The sequence below is a fragment of the Felis catus genome, chromosome D4 (assembly GCF_018350175.1).
Source record: "Felis catus isolate Fca126 chromosome D4, F.catus_Fca126_mat1.0, whole genome shotgun sequence".
Taxonomy (NCBI): Eukaryota; Metazoa; Chordata; class Mammalia; order Carnivora; family Felidae; genus Felis; species Felis catus.
The window spans coordinates 5183497-5207103 of NC_058380.1; the positions used below are offsets into that span (position 1 = coordinate 5183497).

The 23607-nt window shown below is 44.8% G+C and overlaps 1 protein-coding gene across 7 annotated transcripts in view; it reads left to right on the forward strand.

The window, feature by feature from the left end:
* Positions 1-1660: 1660 nt before the first annotated feature.
* The window catches only part of LOC101096853 (contactin-associated protein-like 3), a 195586-nt gene continuing 173639 nt past the window's right edge, over positions 1661-23607 (forward strand). For 5 of the 7 annotated variants that reach the window (XM_045042673.1, XM_045042675.1, XM_045042677.1 and 2 more), the window contains exon 1: positions 1661-1879. In XM_045042673.1, the coding sequence (XP_044898608.1) occupies positions 1795-1879 (85 nt within the window). In that variant the 5' untranslated portion in view covers positions 1661-1794. The remainder of the gene's footprint in view (positions 1880-23607) is intronic. The other 2 variants (XM_045042674.1, XM_023243266.2) reach the window with 2 other exon arrangements.

Sequence of the window (23607 nt, forward strand, 5' to 3'; positions counted from 1 at the left end):
GGCTGTTAATTCTTCGACTTTGCCAAAGCTATTTGCATTTTCTATGTCTTGTTTTTGTCTGTTTCCCAGGCCGCAAAATAAGAATAATGAAATCACCTATTCTGCTTGCTTTGTGGTCAGGCAGGTGGGGCTCTGCTAAAGGTTAAAGTTCCCTTTGTATTCTGATCACTCAGGAAGGTACAAGAATGCCTGGAGCCTGTTTTCCAATCTCAGCACATTTGCGGGGAGTCTGATCACGGTTGTAGGAGAGTATTGATCCCGGTGATGCCGGGCTCGCCACTCCTGGATTTACACCTTCTTACACCTTCTGATGGCTGTTGCAGGGAGTAACCGCTAATCTGGCAACAGATTTTGAAGTCACGAGTCTTGAAATCCTTCTCTCTCCGTGGGCCATCTGGCTTCGGTCTTTAGGCTTTGAAGCTCCCCCCCCCCCGACTTTTAGATGCTTTTCCTTTAATATTCTGTCATTAAAAAAAAATATGTCCCACGGGCGCCTGGGTGGCTCAATCGGTTAAGTATCCGAGTTTGGCTCAGGTCATGATCTCACAGTTTGTGAGTTCAAGTCCCTCATCCGGGCTCTGACAGCTCGGAGCCTGGAGCCTGCTTCAGATTCTGTGTCTCCCTGTCTCTGCCCCTCCCCTGCTCTCTCTCCGTCTGTCTCAAAAATAAACAAAACATTTAAAAAATAAAAATAAAAAATATGTCCCCTTTGGGGATTGTTATGAGACAATCTGAGTGCAAAGCAACACAGCTACAGTAGATACAAGTTATTTCAAAATAACTTCATTTTTCAACGAAATCTATTCCTTTCACCTCCTTGGTATCAGGTCACTTCTGCGATTGTGTTTGGAACAGCATTCCTTCCATCAGGATGCCAGTTTATGGTTGTATCGACCTGCTGCTGGTCGTAGCCCTCCAATTCCCAGGCAGGAATATACATAATTACAATGCTGACGCTCCAGCGGAAGTGGGGTGGGGGTTACACTTCTAAAATAGATACATTTTCCTGTTCTCCCCCTTACTGAGCTCTGACTGGCCATCCATCCCTGCCAAAGTTTAGAGGGTTCGACGCGACCATCTGATACACGAATATGGAGTTCATTAAGGTGTTTTCACTGCGAATCATGAAATGCGTTCAGAAAACAAGAAATCTTCTTTCCAATAGTTGCAATGCGTGTGAATATTCTCTCCCAACCCGATTCGTTATTTCTCTCCTAAGTTCATCTTTTCTACCAAAAAAAAAAAAAAAAAAAAAAAAGACAACAACAACAGCAAAAAGAAAAAACATAAAGGAAAGGCAGTTTTCCTGGCGTCAGGGCGAACGCTCAGTGCCTGGCGGCTGCTGCAGCAGCAGCAGCATCACGCGGGTGGCGCTCGCCCCCTCGGACTGCGGGTGGCCGGGAAAGGGGACGCCGGGCAGGTGAAGGCGCTGGGACTCGAGGACGCGCGGCGCCCCCCCACCCTGCCCTCCGCTCCTCCTCCCCTTCCTCCTCCCTCCCCCCTCCCCCCTCCCCCCGCCCCGCGCAGGTGGCAGGCCGGCCGCGCCGCGAGCGCACTTCCGCCCGCCGCCGCCAGGGGCGCCCGGGGCCGCGCGAGCCCGCAGCGCGGGCGCGGGGAGGGCGGGGGTGGGTGTGGCCGCAGGTGGGGCGCCCGCCGGGCGGCCGCGCGGCGCGGGTGCGCAGAGCGCGGAAGCGGCGGCGGCGGCGGCGGCGGCGCGACCCCGGCCGGGAGCGAGCGGGCAGAGGCCCGCGCGGAGCGGCTGCCGGACGCCTCGGGTGCCGGGGCGGGCGGACCATGGACCGTGCGGCGGGCGCCGTCCTCGGGATGCTCTTTCTTTTGTCTGCTCGGCCGTGGAGCACGGCGGCGGCAGGGAGCCCTTGTGAGTACGGCACATCTTTTCCAACTTGCGTTGACAACTTAGGATTTGTGTTTTTATTAGTAACGAGTGTTTGCAGATGGCAGCGCTGGCGTGTTTGGGAAAAGGAGGCATTCCAAAAAAAAAAAAAAAAAAAAAAAATCTCTCCCAAGTACCAGCGCCAAGATAGGAAGGTTTCTCTTGCTTTTTCCCTCCTGCCAAGTCTGAGATCCAGCAAAAGCCTGTGTTTGACTTTTTTCTTTTTTCTTTTTTTTTTTTTTTTGCCGGCGAGCTGAATCTTCCCTGAGAAAGCTCAAGTTTTTAGTAAAACCTGCAGCGGGCATGAGAATACTGAGGCGCGGAGAGTCCGGCGGGAGAATAGCTTCAGAGGAGGGGAGGCCAGCAGGCCGGCGTGGTCATTTATCTCCTTGCGGTGTACACGCGTTGGGGAGGAAGCGTGTCAGCGCGAAGCGGCGGGTCCTGCATTAGCGCACACGTTTGCAGCGGGCGCTCTGCGGAATTCGGGGCGCCGCGGCGCCGCCCACCCTGCCTTGGAGGGTCCCCGGGATTCCGGGAAGCCGGACCCCTCACGAGGTAAAGGGAGGGACAGCCTGCCTTCCAGGCTCCTGTAATCCGTGCACCTGCTTGTGTGTGGCGACGTGCGTGTTTCTGCTTTTGTAGGTTCCCTGAGGCTACGGTAGCCTCTGGGTCCCGGGCCGGCTGCCGCCGAGTCCCATCTAAAGGTGCTCGCTAGCCCGCCTCGAGGTATCTGACTCTGGAAATCAGGAGAAGTTTGAGGAGTGTTGTTCCGATTGACATCTCCATCCAGGGCTTTTCTTGCCTCGATGGATTTTAAGAAACTCCCCGTCCTCCCCCTCCTCCCCCCCTTCCCTTCCTGTCCCATCCGCCTAAAGAAAATTAAAAAAAAGAAACCAAATCAGGTGTAGGGCTTCGGACAAGCTAGTAATACATTTCAAGAAAGTGCTAGCAGGCGTGCTCAGAAACCGACTTTGCTGCTGGGTATCCGGGTTTAGCTCTTGGGGCCCCACCTCTGTCCTCTCTGGGAAGCCGGCTCAGGTGGGAAGCCTTGCACATAAAGTTACCTTCGCGCCCATTCGTGCGCGGATGCCGCGGGGCTGTGAAGGTTTTGCGGTGTCATGGTCTAGTATCAGCTTATTTAATGCCATGTCGTGTGTGAGTCACTCCTCAAAATGAGCCTTAATCTCCTTGAAGCAGCTACTGCCCCGCGTTTCAGACACAATTTTAATTTAGCTTGGTGGGACAACTGCTCCGAATTAATTAAAACGGGGGCGGTTACATACAATCAAATCCTTAAATCCTTCGGCAGAGCACTTGTTATTGTGCTAAGAAATTCAAAATGACTAGTACTAAGTGATTTGCTGATATTCGTACATTGGAGAATAACTCAACGTCCTTACTCTGAGGTGCCATTAAAAAGTCACCGGAGGTCACTCCTACTTCAAGGAAACGTGGCTTCGAAAATCCTTCCCAGGAGAGAAAGCAGAGGGCCGGCTTCTTAGTGGTGATTGCAGCATATGGGCAAGATCAGTGGTATTTATTTTCACTTAGTGTTTTACTCCCTGAAATCCACGTAGGTATCGTGTTCTTTCACACAGAGCATCCTTCTTACAAGGCACCTGCTCTGGGGTGCTCTGTGTCTGATTATCCATGGAGGTTCCCATGTCTGAATTGGATGTGTCCCGAGCTCAGTCCCCCTGGGACTGAGTCTCTGGGTGACTCTTCAGATGTTGATGCTGGTTTTTTTTTTTGCCTCTCAGCCTCGTGTACTTAGGTGTATTTGGGACTCTTATCAAAAGTTCCATAAATTAAAGAACCTATGTAAATTTGCATTGCTAAGGGCATTTTATTTATTTATTTATTTATTTTTATATTTATTTTTATTTTTTCAGTATATGAAATTTATTGTCAAATTGGTTTCCATACAACACCCAGTGCTCATCCCAAAAGGTGCCCTCCTCAGTACCCATCACCCACCCTCCCTTCCCTCCCACCCCCCATCAACCCTCAGTTTGTTTTCAGTTTTTAAGAGTCTCTTATGCTTTGGCTCTCTCCCACTCTAACCTCTTTTTTTTTTCTTTTTTTTTCCTTCCCCTCCTCCATGGGTTTCTGTTAAGTTTCTCAGGATCCACATAAAAGTGAAAACATATGGTATCTGTCTTTCTCTGTGCTAAGGACATTTTAGATAACTAAAGTTCAAGACCTTGATGGGATCACCACAAAGAGGACCCTCTTCAAGGGTCAAGTATATATTTCAATGACTTTGAAGATTCACAGGGGCCACCCAGATGGCGTTTGATAATTTCCCAGTAATCCCCTTTGGCATCATGTGTAGCAGTAGACGTAAACGGTGAATGAATCTCATGGCTGAATTAGCTAATTTGCCGGATTCAGTTTTTCTTTAACTCCAGCATATTTGGGAAGTGTGTGTTCGATGTGTGTGCAAGCACGGTACATCAGACATGGATTTGTAGTCTCTTATCACTAAGTCAAGGCAGAGGGGTCTTTTTTGTTGTTGTTGTTCTGTCCCATCATTTGAGAAATTCTAGAGAGGAGTTTGCCAGCAGTGTGGGATTTAAGCTACGAACAAGAAATGGCGAACATCAACATTGCTCAAGAAATTTTAAATCAGGAAGTGACACACTGGAGGGAAAATGTTTCTAAATGGCCACGACCATGGGCTTGTTCTGTTGTTCTGTATTCTCCGTCTTTTTGAAGATAAAACAAGTGGGCTGAACTGCCTCCTCCAAAATATGGCCACGGACTTGAGATTTAGAAAAAACATGTGAACATCTATCTAGTCTGCCTTTTAGAACCCTCCGTCCCAAGTCAAGACGAGAGTGTTCTAATATGATCTGTCCTCTGAAATAACTCAAGAGGGAGGTTATAATATAGGTTTCCAAGTTAGAGCCCTGCTTTCTAGAAGTTCTTATGTAGGCTGTTGCCTCCTTTAATTCTTACGAAGCACCACAAATGGAAGAAGGCAATAGCTGTCTGTTATAGAATTATTCTTGTAAATCCACGACTCCTTTATGAATTTCAAGACCTTTCTGGAGGCAGAAGAGATGTGATCTGAATATGAAAATGTCAACATTTCGATTGTGTATTTAGTGTTGTAAGCCTGTTTCCTGGATCACACCTCACTCTGAGGGGTAACGTTCACCCCCTCCCCACTTAGGAACAACACAAGTGAAAGTTAATGTACAGCTGAATTATTTTCCCCTTGTAAGTAAGGTACAAGCTGGGGCTGATAGCTGATCCCCCCCCGCCCCCCCCCCCCCCCCCCCCCCGCCATCTCCACTGAATAAGGACAGACGCATATGTTAGAAACTTCAGTCGTTGATGGTGATTCTTTGTGATATAAATGATGACATTTTTACAGATCGCGGGATTCAGTTTAGTGAGTATGACTGACTTGTTCTTCCTTCGTTAAATCTCAGTACTTGTAATTTTCTCTAGAAGCTTCCTTGTGATTCCTTCCCCTGTCAAAAGTACCCTTCTCGTTTCAAGGAAAAAAAAAAAAAGATCTATTTCTGGCCCACTGCAGGTGGGGTATACACTTTGAATTGCCCTTGTAGGGGTGATCATGTAAATTTGTTTTTCTATATTGACACCCGTCCTCTTCCCCATTAAATCCTAGACCAGAGAGGCCTCTGACCATGAAAGGGGGTGTGGATCGAGCCCATTTTGTTTGCCAGCGTGGGAAACAAACCCATGACCTTCACAACTACCTAGTGTTTGATCTAAGCAATAAACACGTTAACACCTCAATTTGAAGATTTGTACCAGAGTTGAACCCTTTCTTCATTCGAGCCTAAGCTGCTTTATGTGCAGAAACATTACTGTATCTTCTTTGACGAAAGTGCATTCATATAATCCCGTGGTAGAAATTATCGTCCAATAGTATCCTTTTGTAATATGAATAACATACATAGCTTGATGTAATAGTGAGACCGTTGAAGTATATGAATTATCCTAACTTGGTGACATGATTAACCTTAATAATTTGGTGTAAAAATATAGGCATGCAGACTGGGTGACTGGACATAATGGTACAGTTGCTAAGAAGTATGAAATCACGACAACTTATTTAAGCAAAGTATTTGTCACATATCTCTTCTCGAGAGTTTTGTTTTTCAGAAATAGCGGACGCAGATTCTTTGTAATTATTTGCTAAGTGTCATCAAAATTCTTTACTGCTAACTGAGCCTACTCAATCTTCCAGTAATGTCATGAGTGCTAAGAGGCTCAATGTAGTCGACAAAGAAATTTCGCCTTGGCTATTACGGACTAAAATCCTTCCAGTATTTTAATAGGCTCAGGCTTTTCTTTGCCTTAATAGCATGCTTAGTGCTTGTCTAGAGGGAGTCCAATCTTCCAAGTTAATCAGCCTAAGGTGTCAGAGGGTGTGCCCGTGGAGCAGGTGAATGGGGAACCCATTCTTGATGCAATGAAACGTGTTGGGGAAAATGAGCCCAGAATATGGGGATGTGTGTTTTAGCAGGAACTGGAGCTGAGAGTTTTTTTGGAAAGAGCCTTCCACAAACTAGTAAATAGATTCTTAGTTATAGTATTTGAATACACTTCCCAGAAATACTGAAGGTGAAGGTGCTTTTCAGAAGCAGAGAGAAAACAAAAACCTCTTCTCTCCAGAAAACTTGCAAAGTCCATGGTGACTGTCAGCACAAAGTGACAGGCAAGAACAGAGCTGGGTTTTTTGGGGGTTGACACTTCACGATTTTGGAAGATTCTCTAAGCAAAAATAAACGAAATAACCCTGAGGACACATCATCGGTGACCCTCCTAAGCCTGGAAGGGTGTTTTGGGGGGAGGACTGGAGGTCATGAGAATCCACTTTTTTGAGTTGATTTTGGAAAAAACCCAGCTCATTCAAAACTACTTCATAAGGGACATATTCACTAACAAAAACGTCTCAACTGAACAGATTTCAAGTTGAAATTTTCTCCTTAAGTCAAAATTAGACTTTGAATATAAAAGTATAGAATAGCTCCAACAATTTGGAAGTAATAGACCCAAGGTTCTTCCCCCCACTTACTTTTAGAGCCTTTAAAAGGCTTGGCTTCCACATACAGAATTCTTCAGAGTAACTTCTGCAGGGTCCCCTTTGCACCCGCCTGTCACCTGTGACCTGCTGTGCTGCTGATTGCTTTGGGCGTCACTTGCTTTGTGTTGAATAACTTTTAAAAACTAAATTATTAATGTCGGCCTTTTTCTGAAAGGCATTAGACTAAATGTAACACGTTCTTTCAAAGTAGACATCCTTGTGATTCCTAGTTTGAATTTTATGGCATAGGGTTCCACGCTTTAAAAATGTCTTGGGGCGCCTGGGTGGCTCCGTGGGTTAAGTGTCCGACTTCGGCTCAGGTCATGATCTCCCGGTTTGTGGGTTCGAGCCCCGCATCAGGCTCTGTGCTGACAGCTCGGAGCCTGGAGCCTGCTTCAGATTGTGTCTCCCTCTCTGTCTGCCCCTCCCTCCCCCTCTCTAAAATAAATAAGCATTAAAAAATTTAAGAAATGAAAACAAGTCTTTTATCATGCGTTAAGAAAAATTATACACAGCCTGTAAATTCTGCGAAAAGAGTATGACACCATGACCTTTTTACTGTTACGCAGAGCATTGTTTAATGCCCACATGATCGTTTAATTATTCAGAAGAATGCACCCATGCCTGACTTGGTCATTTACTATTTGACCAGAGCTTAGACACTAAGATGTTACAAGTTAAATTGATTTTTTTTTTTTTTTAGGTTCGAAGGGTAACTACAAAGGTTTTATTGCACGCTAGCGCAGTCATAGGACAAAAAAATGGTGTAATGTATCTTCTGTGGGTTGTGGCTTTTATCACTCGGTGGCACTCTGATAAGATGCTCGCGGAGGGTGTGTTACCTCTAACTCAGAGAGAGAAACACGAGAAGAGTTTGCTTTTTTAACTGGCAAATATAATATTTTTGAACGCATCCTTTCAGGGGATATGGTCAATAGTGCGCCACATACGCAAATTCATGTCTTCCTGAGTTTTATTGAGATGTGGCTTTCCGATACGCCCCCACTGGGGGTCCCATCCGCGAATCCACGTGGTGGTTGTCCACCGAGGAGGGATTCCTATGCCCAGTGTTCGCGGGGCCACCGCTGGGGGTTGGGGGGGCGGGATGTGGCCGGACAACCTTGCTGGAATCTGTAGTGGTCCTGTAACCTCGGGCGCTGTGGCTGAGATCTAATGTCCCACATGCCCCTGTCATTCCCATCCAGTGCTCGGGGTGTTCAGGACCCAGCCGAAGATTTCTCCGGAGCTTGCGAGCAAGCAGGGAAATTACAAGCTTGCATGACAGCAGGAGTGACCGGTTGCCTTGCGACATTAACTGAGGCGCTGCCTTCAGGACTCATGGTTCTAATTAGTGTGTGTGTGTGGTTTTTTTTTTTTTTAATTTTAACATCTATAAATCCCCAGGCAACCAGAGAGCTTGATAAAGTTAAGCTAAGCACACTGTTTCTGGGAGTGGGGAACCGACGGCAGGGGTGGTAGAGTGACCGCTCTGTGTGTGTGTGTGTGTGTGTGTGTGTGTGTGTGTCCCGAGGATGTGGACGGGCAGAGAGCTGCTGGAGGGATTAGGAACCTCTGTCAGTCGTTATAAGCAAGGCACGTGGTGGATTAGTTGGCAATCCAGGTATGCAGGATGGAGTCATTTCTTACCAGCTATTGTGTAAAATGGATATTCTCCAGTTTGGATTTCTGAGCGTGTGAGCAATTAAGAAATACGACATCCGCCCTGTCCCCGTTGATCTCACGGGTGCTGGGTCCCCTGGAGCTGGTACGCAGCCGTCCCCATCCCACAGCCCCTACCCCATCCTGGTCCCTGGGAAGAGCTTACCAAGGAAGCGCTGGTAGGGTTTGGATTTAAAGGCCAGTAGATACACGAATTTCTAGCATTTTAGCATTAGAAAATAATGCGATAATTTGATTCAGATCAAAGAAAGTCATTTTAATCAAAACCACTATTATGGAAGAAAAAATATATATTTTCTAAATGTTTGTTTATTTTTGAGAGAGAGAGAGACAGAGCACAAGTGGGGGAGGGGTAGAGAGAGAGGGAGACACAGAATCTGAAACAGGCTCCAGGCTCTGAGCTGTCAGCACAGAGCCCGACATGGGGCTCGAACCCACGAACCCGTGAGATCATGACCTGAGCTGGAGTCGGACGGTCAACTGACTGCACCACCCAGGCACCCCTGGAAGAAAATATTTAAAGAACTGTGATCGATTTTAATGTCTCAGATTTGGCAGATTTAAGAAAAATAATACATGTCTGTAGACATCTGTTCAAATGTTTCGAGATTATCGAGATTAAGGATTTATTGTGTAGCTTTACATTTGCCATGTTTTTGACGTCTAAAACTTGAGAATGATGGAGGCGCCTGGGTGGCTCAGTCGTTTAAGCCTCCGACTTAGGCTTAGGTCGTGATCTCATGGTTTGTGAGTTCGAGCCCCATGTGGGACTCTGCTGATGGCTCAGAGCCTGGAGCCTGCTTTGGATTCTGTATCTCCCTCTCTCTCTGCCCCTCCCCTGCTCATGCTCTTCCTGTCTCTCTCTCTCAAAAATAAATAAACATTAAAAAGATAAAAAAAATATGGGGCGCCTGGGTGGCGCAGTCGGTTAAGCGTCCGACTTCAGCCAGGTCACGATCTCGCGGTCGGTGAGTTCGAGCCCCGCGTCGGGCTCTGGGCTGATGGCTCGGAGCCTGGAGCCTGTTTCCGATTCTGTGTCTCCCTCTCTCTCTGCCCCTCCCCCGTTCATGCTTTGTCTCTCTCTGTCCCAAAAATAAATAAAAAAATGTTGAAAAAAAAATTAAAAAAAAAAAAAGATAAAAAAAATAAAACTTGAGAATAAGAGCATTGCGACATTAATGGTATTACAACATGAAGAGAAAAAATAAATAGCTGTGTACTGTCATCAGGCAAGCTAGCCAGTCTGTGATGTGATTCTTAGACTTCTTGTTGAGTTGATTCCCCGTGAGCCTTGACATTCTCAAGCACATCCTCTTCTATGATGTGGAGTGTGTAGGCAGTGCTAAGAGTTAAAAAAAAATTGGAGGGCTCAAGGAGGGTAGGTTGATAGAGTTTAAGGTGTATTTCAGGGAGTTGAGGGGAGCAAACACCAAAATTAGGCTTTCTTAAAGAATCACGAACATTTCTGAAAATAAATTTTGCAGACATAGAACCCAGGAGAGTCGACAGATACCAAAGTCTGTTCCCTGTTAGGGAAAGGCAGATGATCCCTTCTGAATTACAGTGCAAGGCTAAGAAAGCACGATGTTGGTTTTCTGGATCATAAGAATAAAATTTTGATCGTAAGAGTTTATTATTATTTTTTGTCATGATGAGCTACTGATCTGCTTTAGTAAACCCGAAAACCTGGTCTTTGACAAATTTACATCACTGCTGATGATCGATTTTACTCGTTCTCCTTGTAAGCGATGAGACTCATTTGTTGGAGGACAGGTTGCACGTTTGCCTGGAAAAAAGATCCTTTCCCTCGTGAATATTGTTGCAAAGTGAGGCAGGAGGGAGTGGAGGGCTAGTGTTTGCTTTAACATGAAAAAGACACCGATGTTGTTAATCGTGGCCCTGTTCTCCAGGATGAGGCTGGGCAGCCCTCCCCCCCCCGGGTTCTCCACACCCCCACTCCGGGAGCCTCCAGGAGCACCTTCCTCCTCCATTGTCTTGGACAGAGGGAGACTGGGCTGTGAGGCCAAATGTCTCCCTGGGTTGACTTGGGTGGACTGGGCTGTCCCAAGAGGTGTCCCTCTGCCTTCGCTGCTGCCCATGGGATCAGCACTGAGTGGGAGGGTGGCAGTGAGGAGGAGAAGGTTGCGTGTGCCCAGGAACACTTTTTAGGACTCGGTGGTTGTTGGATTTTGTACGTCGACTAGTAAGAAACGGGGCGGGGGGTGTCAGGATTAGGTATTGGCAAGCATCTTTCAGTTACAAGTGAACAGAAGACCCAATCCAATGGACTTAAACCAGAACGGGAATAGTCGGTGCACATCATTTCATTTCAGGCAAGTTGGAGACACTTGGTGACACTGTGCCGCGAGGGCTGGCCTCTCTTCCTCTTTTGGCTCTGGCTTCCCACGTTGGCCGGAAGCTCAGGCAGCATTCTGTTTGGCAGCTCCATGGCCAAGGTCGAGCTGTCTGGGCAGCGCTGTTAGAGGGAATGCCTTCCCCTATTTGGACTGTGGCCCTTATCGCTCTGAAGCAGTGAGCACTTACTTATTTGTTCGTTCCCTTGTTCCAAACTCCAAGCAAGCAGGGACTGCTGGAGGGAACAGGGGTAGTTTGGAGACAGGGGGCTGCAGGGTAAGTAAAAAGGTGAATGATTCTCTTTCCCCAAATGCCAGCAAAATCCCCAGACCTGACTTGCATTGTCTCTTCTGCGTTGGGTAACCGTTCTTCCCCGGGGACTGTGACAGGAGGGGGTGGCCTTCTGAATGACCAGGGGTGGGGCCAAGAAGTGACCGGGACTTGGTCCTTGACCGGGTGCTCTGCCTGCATCTCTTGATGAGAAAGTGAAATGCACCATCCATTTAGGTAATTAGTTTAACATCTATTATGAAAGCATTGGCTTTGGGGCTCTTATCTGCTTCATACAACAGATGGCTGGTTACGTGTATGCCTCCTTCATTAGATTTTAAACTTCCTGAGAACAGAAACACATTTCTTTGTCCCTACAGTTCTGCTGATGGTGCTCTGTATTTACCAAAAAAAGAGAGAAGAAATTAATATATTGAAAATACGCTAGTTTGAAAGTATATGGTGAAATCATGGAGAATCCTCCTGTGTATTTTATAATCATTTTGCAGGTAGCCTAATAAAAAATTAATTTTCACGTGAGTATCCCCAAGCTCACCATTTGTCCGTGGAAAGATCCACTGGCTGATTTTGAATGTTTCATTTTCTTTCGATAGCAAAACGCATGACATAATTTCTGCCCCGAGGCTTTGATGAGAGGCATGGTGCGTGTTATAAAAACTGCCGGGATTGAGGAGGGCACCTGTTGGGATGAGCACTGGGTGTTGTATGGAAACCAATCAGACAATACATTTCCTATTAAAAAAAAACAAAAAAACTGCTGGGAGTCCCCGAGGGAGCACTGAACAGGCCAGGTGACAGGGGCGCTACCCAGGACCGGTGAGCAGGAAAGAGGAGGCCTCTGGGCAGGGGCCGTTAGACAAGATGTCTGTTTCTAGGGAGATCCTAGATCAAGTCTGAGCCGGGCTCCGTAGTCGGGGTCTGAAACAGGTGCCGGGAAGCAGCGTGTACCTGGAGTTCTCCAGAAGCCTGGTTTATCAACTAGATAAGCGAAGCGGCATTTAATCCCGGTGGGAAAGGCTGGTGGTGCATCGGGGCAGACAGATGGCCGTTGCACCTCAGTGTGGGTGTCCAGTTCTCTCCTTGGCAGCCGGGAGGCTGAATTCATTTGAGTCACAGCTGTCTCTGGCGTGGTGGCCGCGGACTCTGTGTCCAGTAACCTGTCGCGCCGAGAGGAAGCTCCCGGTGTGCCTTCAGACTTGACAGACCCCTGTCTGGTCTGGGCTGGGGGGATTTCTGAGTCTATTCTTGGATGGTCCTTACTGCCAACAAAACCTGCTATTATCGGCCATTTTTATGACTGGCTAGCTCAAGGGCATGACGACATGTAATTATCGTCTCTACTTTCAAACAAACATCGTTTCTAATTTCATCTTCAGGATCACGGAACGGGGCACCGTGGAGGTGTATAAACGATGATTCCAGCAGGCTTCTTTCAAGTAGCATAAAACGATAAAATTCAACAAATCTTTAAAGTCATGGGCCACACTTTCAGACAGGTGAGAGGGAGAGGTCATTTGAAGTATAGCTAACACACAGTGTTAACAGTAGTTTCGGGCACACGGCGTGGTCATTGGATAACTCTGTACTTTGCGCTAGGCTCACTCGAAGCGGGGTGCCTGTCTGTCACTGTACAACACTGTCACAAGACCACTGACCACCCCCCCAGGCTGTACCTTTCAGCTCATGACTAATTCATTCCATCCCTGGAAGCCTACACCGTCCACTTCCCTTCGTTCATTTTGTCCTCCCCCTCTGGCCATCACCGATTTGTTCTTTGCATTTATGGGTCTCTTTCTACTTTTTTTGTTGTTGTTCTTTTTTTTTTTTTATACTCCACATATAAACGAAATCATATGGCATTTGTCTTTTTTGTCTGACTTATTTCACTTGGCATAATGCCTCCTAGGTGCGTCCGTGTTGTCACAAATGGCAAGATCTCATTCTTTTAAAAAAATTTTTTTAATGTTTATTTATTTTGGAGAGAGAGAGAGAGAGAGAGAGAGAGAGAGAGAGAGAGAGAGAGAGAAAGGAAGGGCCAGAGAGAGAGGAAGACACAGAATCTGAAGCAGGCTCCAGTCTCTGAGCGGTCAGCACAGAGCCCGACACGGGGCTCGAACCCATGAACTGCGAGATCGTGACCTGCGCCGAAGTCAGACGCTTGGCTGACTGAGCCACCCAGGCGCCCCAAGATCTCATTCTTTTTTATGGTTGAGTAATATTCCTTTGTATATGTACATTATGCACACGTACCACATCTCCTTTATACATTTATTTATCTATTGATGGACACTAGGGTTGCTTCCATATCTTGGCTATTGTAAATAATGCTGCTATAAACATGGGGGGGGTACATATATTGTTTCGAGTTAGTATTTTATTTTTCTTCGAGTAAATACCCAGTGATGGAATTACTGGATCGTATGGTATTTCTGTTTTTAATTTTTCTTTGAGGAACCTCCATACTGCTTCCGCACTGGATGCACAAATTTACGTTCCCACCAGCAGTGCATGAGGGTTCCTCCTTCTCCATCGCCTCACCAATGCTTGTTTATTTCTTGTCTTTTTGGGTTTGGCCATTCCGACAGGTGTAAGGTTTTGGTGTGCATTCTTCCAAATATGAGTGATGTTGAGCATCTCATTTCGTGGGTCCGTGGCCATCTGGATGTCTTCTTTGGAGAAATGTCAGTTCAGGTCCTGTGCCCATTTTGCATCAGATTACTTATTTATTTATTTGGTGTTGAGTTGCATAAATTCTTTATGTGTTTTGGATATTGAGCCCTTATCAGATATTTGCAAATATTCTCTTTCATTCAGAACGTTGCCTTTTCATTTTGTTGATGGTTTCCTTTGTTGTGCAAAGGCTTTTTGTTTTAGGGTAACAGATTTTTTGCTTTTTTTTCCCTTGACTCAGAAGACATATCTAGAAACATGTTTCTGTGGTGCCTGGGTGGCTCAGTCAGTTAAGCATCTGGCTTGTGATTTCAGCTTGGGGCGTGATTTCACAGTTTGTGGGTTCGAGCCCCACATCAGGCTCCGTGGTGACAGTGTGGAGCCTGCTTGGGATTCTCTCTCATTCGCTCTCTGCCCCTCCTGTGTGCGCTCTTTCTCTCTCTCTCAAAATAAATAAGATAAACATAAAAAATTACAGAAAAATGTTTCTAAGGTTGATGTCCAAGAGATTACTGCTTATGTTTTCTTCTTGGGGTTTTATGGGTTCAGGCCTCACATTTAGGTCTTTGATTCATTTTGAGTTTATTTTTGTATATAGTGTAAGAAAGTGGTCCAGGTTCATTCTTTTGCACGTAGCCATCCAGTTTCCTGGCACCATTTGTTGAGGAGACTCTCTTCCCCGTTGTATACTCTTGCCTCCTTTGTGGTAGATTAATTGATCATAATCATGGGTTTATTTCTGGCTCTGTAGTGTATTGACCTATGTGTCTGTTTTTGTGCCAGTACCATACTGTTTTGGTTGGTATAGCTTTGTACTATATCTTGAAATGGATTACGACGCTTCTGGCTTTTTCTTCTTTTTCAAGATTTCTTTGGCTATTCAGGGTCTCTTGTGGTTCTGTATAAACTCTAGAATTATTCTAGCTCTGTGAAAAATACTCTCGGCCTTTTGACTGGGATTTCACTGATTTGGTAGATTGTTTTGGATATATGACGTTTTAACAATATTAATTCTTCCCGTCTATGAACATGGGATACCTTTCTATTTTTTGTGTGTGTCATCTTCAGTTTCATTCATCAGTGTTCATAGTTTTCAGAGCACAGGACTTTCACCTCCTTTGTTAAGTTTATTTGTAGGTATTTTATTCCTTTTGGTACTCTTGTAAATGGAATCATTTTCTTAATTTTTCTATCTGCTACTTTGTTATTTGCGTATAAAAAATGCAACAGATTTTTGGATTTGGATTTTGTATCCTGCAACTTTATTGAGTTAATGTATTAGTTCTAATGGTTTTTTTTAATGCAGCCTTTAGGGTTTTCCATCTGTAGTATCATGCCATCTGCAGATAGTGCCAGTTTTACTTTTTCCACCCCAATTTGGATGCCTTTTTTTTCTTTGATTGCTATGGCTAGCACTTCTGGTACCATGTCGAATAAAAGTGATGATCGCGGGCATCCTTGTTTTGTTTCTGATCTTAGTGGAAACACTCAGTTTTTCACAATTGAGTGTGGTGTTCGCTGTGGGTTTTTCATGTATGGCCTTCTTATGTTGAGGTATGTTCTCTCTAAACCCACTTTGTTGAGAGTTTTTATCACGAACAGACGTTGAATGTTGTCAAATGCTTTTTCCGCACCTGTTGAGATGGTGCTATAATGAGGGGTGGGGTCGTTTTGATCGGGATGCCTGGATGGGAATTCTGCTTCGGTAAGCTAATGTCCTTTGTGTGGTCTTGGGTAATTTCCTTACCCTCTCTGTGTCTCAGTTTATTCATCTCTAAAAAATATAATTAATGATAGTGACCTGCCTCATAGAGTTGCTAGGAAGATTACATTAATTACTGTCTATAAATAATGTCTGGAACATAGCAAATCCTGAGGAAATTTTGGCCATTATTATTGTTCTTGCTGAAATGTGCCTCTATTCCATGATCCTGGGTGGAATAATGAGATAAGCAATATTTTAAGAAAAACATTTGTAATGGGTATTTCCATTGTCCAACATATCATTATAATCAAGATTAAGATAATATTACCTCCTAAGAATGTTAAAATAAAGGCCACGGTACTGTATCAGAAACTCCTACAGAACACTGATATGTTTCGGCTTTCTGTATTATCATATCTCTGTAAATAATGAAGTTCCTTAGATGTAGCTCTCTGTGTTAACTTGTCATTAACAATTTTAATCTTTAACTTCTTTCAATCGTATATATTTTTCCCTTAGCCGGGAAGGATTCCCCAGATCAAGATAACATGTCCCTGAAACTCGTACTGCCTGTTGTCTGGCTATTTTTGCTGAAGTCTTCAAGGATCGATCAGCGTGGATTGTTCAGCCTTTATGATTGTTAGATGAGTGTGAGTGTGAGTCTCACGCCACATATTTGCCTATGCTTTGAGATGCAGTCTCAATTAAAATAGATATGAAGACGCTGGTGTGGACCCCTGGAGAGGGAGGGTTACTGCTTGATTCTGAAAGCTTAGGTTTAGCTCTGTCTCTCCAATTTGTTCCTGTTCCCTTTTCTTCAGTTATCCCAGCCCAGACTTGTTCAAACTCTCCATTTCTCCGGAATTTGTATACTATAATTGTCTCCACGGTTCCCCTGTCACCAACTTACCTCCTTCTAGTCCATTGCATCCTATCGCCAGAGTAATCTTTCTAAAGATTGCTTACCTGATGATCTTACTCTCCTCAGTAAAACCTTCCTATGTGTTCTCACATCACACACACACGCATACACACACACACGCACCCACAGTCCTTGAAAGGTCCCTTCTCTTTACTCATTGCTTTCATCCGCTCCTTTAGCTGACCCTGAACTACAGCCACCTCACGGCACTGGCTTTCTTTCACCACGGCTTTCACGCCCTCTCCCTCTGCTTCTAGCTCTGTCTCCTCATGTCTTGTCTTCCTGTTGAATGTGTTTTACTTCTGCAGTCATCTAGGCTCGTGGATCCATTTCCAGGAAACACACGCTTGCAGTAAAAACAGAAACATAAAACACGTAAAAGAAACAAACAACCATGAGGGAGAATCAGAAGAAATAAGAAACTGCCCAATCAGATAAAAATAAATGTAGATGTGGAAGTCAATTTAGAACGACAGTTTGTTGTGTATGTGTAAAGAAATAAAAGATGGGAAGAATGGAAAGAATAAGATGAATAGCAGAAGTGTAAAAGAACGGTGTCGAGAAGTTAAAAATGGATACCCTGGGATAAAGAATTCAGTGACTGTTGACATGGCATATTAGACACAGGTGAAGAGAGACTCAGCAAATTAGAAGACAGATGTGGAATAAATAACGAGAATGCGCCACAGGGAGACTGAGAGGCAGGAAGTACGAAAGCCAGACCAAGGGACAGGGTGAAGAGCGTGACAAGATCTCTGTGTCTGATAGAAGTTCTAGAAGGAGGAAATGTGGGAAGAAGAAACACTGAAGAGGTAATATATAGAAATTTCCCAGAATAGGGATGCCCGGGTGGCTCAGTTGGTTGAGCATCTGACTTTGGCTCAGGTCATGATCTCACGGTTTGTGAGTTCAAGCACCATGTTGGAGTTTGCACTGATAACACGGAGCCTGCTTTGGATTCTCCGTCTCCCTCTCACTCTGTCCCTTCCCTGCTTGTGCGCGCGTGCACGCTCTCTCTCTCTCTCTCTCTCTCTCTCTGTCTCTCAAAAATAAATAAACATTAAAAAAATTTAAAAAAAAAGAAATTGTCCAGAATTGCAAAGTCACCAATCTTTTAGATTCAGGTAGTCGCTCAAAATCCCTGGGTGGGTCAGTCAGTTGAGCATCCTACTCTTGGTTTTGGCTCAGGTCATAATCTCACAGTTCGTGGGTTCAGCCCCGTGTTGGGCTCTGTGCTCGTTGCGCACAGCACAGAGCCCGCTTGGGATTCTCTCTCCCCTTCTCTTTTCACTTCTCCCCTGCTTGTGCTCTCCCTCCCTCCCCCTCCCTCTGTCTCAAAATAAATGAAGAAAACTTAAAAAAAAAGAGATGTTGATGGATAAGTTTAGCAAGAAAGGAAATGATTACAGAGGGCAGTTATGAGAGGTGAGAATCTAGTAGTTGGTGTGCAAATCTGATCACGCATTTGAGCAGTAATAAAGCTGTATGTATGGCATTGGTGTGGAATGAAAGTTGGTGGAATGCAAAGAGAGAAGACAAGGTAGATTGATGTGAGCAACTGAAAAGAAACACGGAAGGGGGTGATCAGACAGAGCGTGCTGTGCTCCTTGCATTGTTTTGTGGAAGGAATTAAAATCTGTTTAATTGTAGACTTGGTTAAATTGTTAACCAGAATGCAGTGTAAAATTTTAAGGAGGCCCATGAGAAGAATAGTAATGGAGAGTATACATTCCAAACCAATGTAATAAAAAAAAAAAAAATAGAATAAGTCCAGGGGGAAATTTCAATCTATTCACTGGAAAGCAAGAAGAGAGGGGAAGAAAGAAAAGCTTTGGCTACAGTAGACAAATTAAGTGCATAAAGTAAAATATACCAAAATGATAAGGACACAGAGATTTGAGGGACGCCTGGGTGGCTCGGTCAGTTAAGCATCTGACTTCAGCTCAGCTCATGATCTTGCGGTTTTTGAGTTTGAGCCCCATGTGGGGGTTCTGTGCTGACGGCTCGGAGCCTGGAGCCTGCTTCGGATTCTGTGTCTCCCTCCCTCTCTGCCCCTCCCCTGCTCATGTGCATGCGTGCACACACTCTCTGTCTCTCTCTCTCTGTCTCTCAAAAATAAATAAACATTAAAAAAAAATTAGAGATTTGAATAAAGTAATTCCAGTTTTTATTTTTATGGGCTTATATTACATCGGCCAGTATTATTCACAGTTTCAACTACATATAGAATATATACTTTTTTATTTGACCAAAAAGCCAATTTTAACCGATTTCAAGGTGTTGTTAACATAAAAGTAAATGAAAATTTCCTAAAATGGAAAAGAAATAATGCATTTCGATTACAGAAGCCCATGTGGTGCTGAGTTAGATAAATGGAGGACAACAGTGGAAATTGTCAAATGAAAATAGCGGAAGTGGAAAAACAGGGAAACACGGTCCCAGGTTTGGCCACCGAAGAGAATGACGTGAACTGATTTGCCATAAGGGAATGACAGTTTGCTTGCTGTGGAGCAGTAATCAGGAACCAGAGGAAGGGCTATATAAAAGAAATATAAGAGAAATATAAGCTAGGAGGGAAGATAACTTTTATGCTAGAAATTGGCGGTCGAACTGTTACGTAAAACGCCGTAAGACATGAGTGGGGAGCATGACAAGGGAGAGTAAACTCTTACTAATCTTCTTTGGGAAATAAGTAAAATTTAGCCCTGGACGTTGTTCAAAAAGTGTTGCGTTAAAATAAAGGATAATCAGGGGCGCCTGGGTGGCGCAGTCGGTGAAGCGTCCGACTTCAGCCAGGTTACAATCTCGCGGTCCGTGAGTTCGAGCCCCGCGTCGGGCTCTGGGCTGATGGCTCAGAGCCTGGAGCCTGTTTCCGATTCTGTGTCTCCCTCTCTCTCTGCCCCTCCCCTGTTCATGCTTTGTCTCTCTCTGTCCCCAAAATAAATAAACGTTGAAAAAAAAATAAAAAAAAAATAAAGGATAATCAGTGGAAAATGAATTAAATGTGATATTACGCATGCTGTTCAACGTCCCGAAGCCGATGTGCCTCTTTAGGAAAAAGTCGTGTTTTCTGCTTCATGTTTTGCTACGATCGTATGTTTTTATTCATTCGTCTCTTATCTGATATCGAGAGTATTCATTAAACAAAGGAAATGTGTTTATGCTTGAGAATGGGTGAGTGGGGTCATTTAAGTGTGTGGAGGGTTTCATCTAATCTCTTTTCCTTTTCTGTTCAAAGTTTAGTTATTTAGTTTGAGAGAGAGAGAGAGAGAGAGAGAGAGAGAGAGAGAGAGAGAGAGAGAGAGATTCGGGGGAGGGGCAGAGAGGGAGAGAGAATCCCAAGCAGGCCCTGAGCTGTCAGCACAGAGCCCGACTCGAGGCTCGAACTCACGAACCATGAGATCGTGACCTGAGCCGAAGTTGGACGCTTAACCGGCTGAGCCCCCCAGGCGCCCCTAATCTCCTTTCCTTATGCACTGCTGGCAGCGTTTCAGTGACAGTTGTAAAAATGACAATTGGTAGCACCTGTGGGTCTGGGTGGCACAATTTAATTCATGCTCGTCACACCTTACCAGTATACTGGTTTCAGCAATTATTATTGGTGATAAGTTACTGGGACATTTTTCTGTGGGTGATTGAAGTCTTGAGCTATGTCTCATCTTTTAGAAGAGAACAAAATATTAGACTTTATCATGCATTTTGCTGTTAAAATCTGGCGTTCCCTGAGGGTTAGCAGATTTGTGTCTTGTATAAACTAATTTTAGGTTGTGTGGTTTTATATAATGCTTTACATGGTGCAGAGAGAAGAGTCAGGTTTATAAAAGAAAAGGCAGTGTCTATACATGGTATAATTCAGCGCGTGCTGTGAATTTTAAATTTCTGCTTGCTCCTGAATTAAAACATTTCCCCTCCTTTTTGACACGAGTGCTATATATGTATCAGCACAGCCTGGAAGGTTAGTAGAAAAACCCACCCTCTTTGGGTACATTTTTTAAAGAAATGTTTAGTTGCACCCTGTGAAAATAACACCAAGTAGATGTATTATGTTTATAAGTGTATCTAATGAGATATCTGAGAATGTAGTGCTTTATTCGGTAGTAATCTCAGTTTTATGGGTATGTACGTGCACTCAACACACCCGCGCATGCGTGCTCCCTAAAAATGATCGGATTTTCCACTCGTGTAACAGCAGTGGCCTCTAGTTTTGAATAAACATGAACAATTAAAGCAAATGATTGTTTTATGGAAATTTTTTTTGGCAGAGACCCAAGTTTCCAGCGAACTGTTACTATTTACATTTAAATAATTTCTGGGTAAACATTACATTAAACAGCAATGCCGTAATATACTAGAACCTCGGTAGATTTAAACCACAAAATATTTAACAGTGAGTGAATTGTATTAAAACTTTAAGTATCGTCTGAATTCCATACCGCATCTAATTCCATAATATCAAAACCTTTCTTTCTCCCCGGCCCCCATATATTTTGTATACATTCTTGGAACTCTGCAACGAAATTACTGTCCTGTGCTCCCTGCCCCCTGCCCCCCCAACAAAATGGGAGAAACGGTATTTTGTGGAGGGATGATGTACAAACACCCGTGATTGGGATGCATTGACTGTACTTCCTTCCATCACCTGCAAACCCCTTTTGAACAACTGTCCTTTGTTAAGTCTCTGAGGGGAAAGAAGAAGGGAGGAGGAAGCTGAGGAAGGAACAGAGGAGGGAGGGAGGGAGGGAGGATGGGTAGAAAAGGCAAGTGTATCCAAATTACAAAACAAAGCTTGTGACCAGACTTTTACCTGAGGTCACACCAGCGTTTTGAACTTCTCAGTTGGTTGTTTCAAGCACAAAATACATACTTACTTGTTTATTTAATGTTTGTTTATTTTTCAGAGACAGAGAGACAGAACACGAGCAGGGAAGGGGCAGAAAGAGAGGGAGACGCAGAGTCCCAAGCAGGCTCCAGGCTCTGAGCTGTCAGCACAGAGCCTGATGGGGGGCTCGAACTCACGAACCGTGACCTGAGCCGAAGTCGGTCGCCACCCGGGCGTCCCAGGAAATACGTATTTCTTTACAATGGCGTGTATCCTGTTTCTCATTCTTATAAAGCAGTGAGTCTTTAGCTTGGGAATATGTTAGTTATTTTGTTTGTATTGTTTTAAATCCTTTGCAGTGAAAATGCCCAAACACCAAATATTCTTTCCAAGATAGTATAAAAAGTTCTCATGTAACCTAAGTCTTGTCCTAAAAATCCAACTATTTGTTACAATATTTATGGATCAAATATGATAACACGTTTTTACGATTTTTTGGTTACATTTTGTTAAGTTTTTAAAAAACTCATGCAAAAGTTTTCATTTGTTTTATAATCATGTAGTCTCAGGGAATTAAATAATTTTGAGGGCGCCTGGGTGGCTCAGTCAGTTGAGTGTCTGACTTCAGCTCAGGTCATGATCTCACGGTTCATGGGTTCGAGTCCCGCGTTGGGCTCTGCGCTGACAGCTCAGAGCCTGGAGCCTGTTTCGGATTCTGTGTCTCCCTCTCTGCCTGTCCCCTGCCTGTGCTTGCTCATTCTCTCTCTCTCTCTCTCTCTCTCTCTCAAAAATAAACATTAAAAAATTTAAAAAACTTGTGCTTCCAATGTTCAGTGGAGAAAATTGAGAAACTTTACAAAGTTTGCCCAGCGTTTCAAAAGAAATCACTCCTCACTCAAGAAATGTTTATTAGGCATTTGCTCCAGGAAGCAGTTCCTCTAGAAGCAGCGTTTATAGAATGAAGCTGTGTGATCTTGTGACAATGACAATGCTTTGGTAATTCACGGGAGCAATGCGCACACAGAAATATTAAGAATATTGAGAATCAAGGCGCCCCGGATTGCCCTGTGACCATTTTAACAAGGTGAGGATAGTTTGTGGGGGTCAGACTCTGCCCCTTGACCCGGCTGTTTCAGATTGACGTGCGAACAGTTGGTTCTCTAGCTAATGAGCTGTGGGCAAGCTAAAATCTTTTCAACCTAAACATTTAGGGCAAAATCAATGCCCACACGAGCCTACAGCTTTGTTTCTCCCGTGCGTCTTTCCGGGCAGTAGCTCGATAGGGTTTCAGACTTTTGAGACGGTGTCTTCTGTGCTGCCTGCTCGCCCATCCTGGTTCAGATGCTACCCGCCGAACAGGACACGGATGCCGGGGCCGTTCACGGGCAAACAGGTGGCCACGTGGAGACGCCGTCCCTGCAAGGGAGGCTTTCTTGCACAGCAGAGATGGTGTGAGTTTCCTCCTCTGAAGAGCAGGGGAGGATTTGTGTCTGCCTTGAGGACACAAATACCATCGGTTGTATCTGAAATACCCTGCTTTGGTGGGGCTCAAAACTCACTACATCAGAGTTTCCCGGGGTGGGGCGTGGGGAATGCCCGGTTTTTTAATTTTTTATTTTTGTTATTTTATTTATTTACTTATTTTTAAATATTTATTTTTGAGAGAGAGACACACACACACACGCAAAGCACGAGCGGGGAAGGGGCAGAGAGAGAGAAGGAGACACAGAAACCCGAGCAGGCTCCAGGCTCCGAGCTGTCAGCACGGAGCCCAACACGGGGCTCGAACTCGTGAACCTCGAGATCGTGACCTGAGCCAAAGTTGGACGCTTAAGTGACTGAGCCACCCAGGTGGCCCAGTGTTTTATTTTTATTTTTTAAGTTTATTTATTTATTTTTGGAGAGCGAGAAAGCAGGGGTGAGGGTGGGACAGAGGGAGAAGGGAGAGAGAATTCCAAGCAGGGTCCACGCTGTTGGTGCAGAGCCCGATGTGGAGCTCGAACTCGTGAACCATGAGACCATGGCATCAGGAGTTGGATGCTCAACCGGTCGAGCCCCCCACGTGCCCCTGAGAATGCCAATTTTTGAAATGTCCCGGGTGCTTTTCACTGGTGTTCTAGTTTGGTGACTTGCTCACTGATGTGTAAGGGATTAGTGGGTCCTGCCTGGGGTCTGGGAGAAGCCCCAGCAAGCACCGCGTGGGACC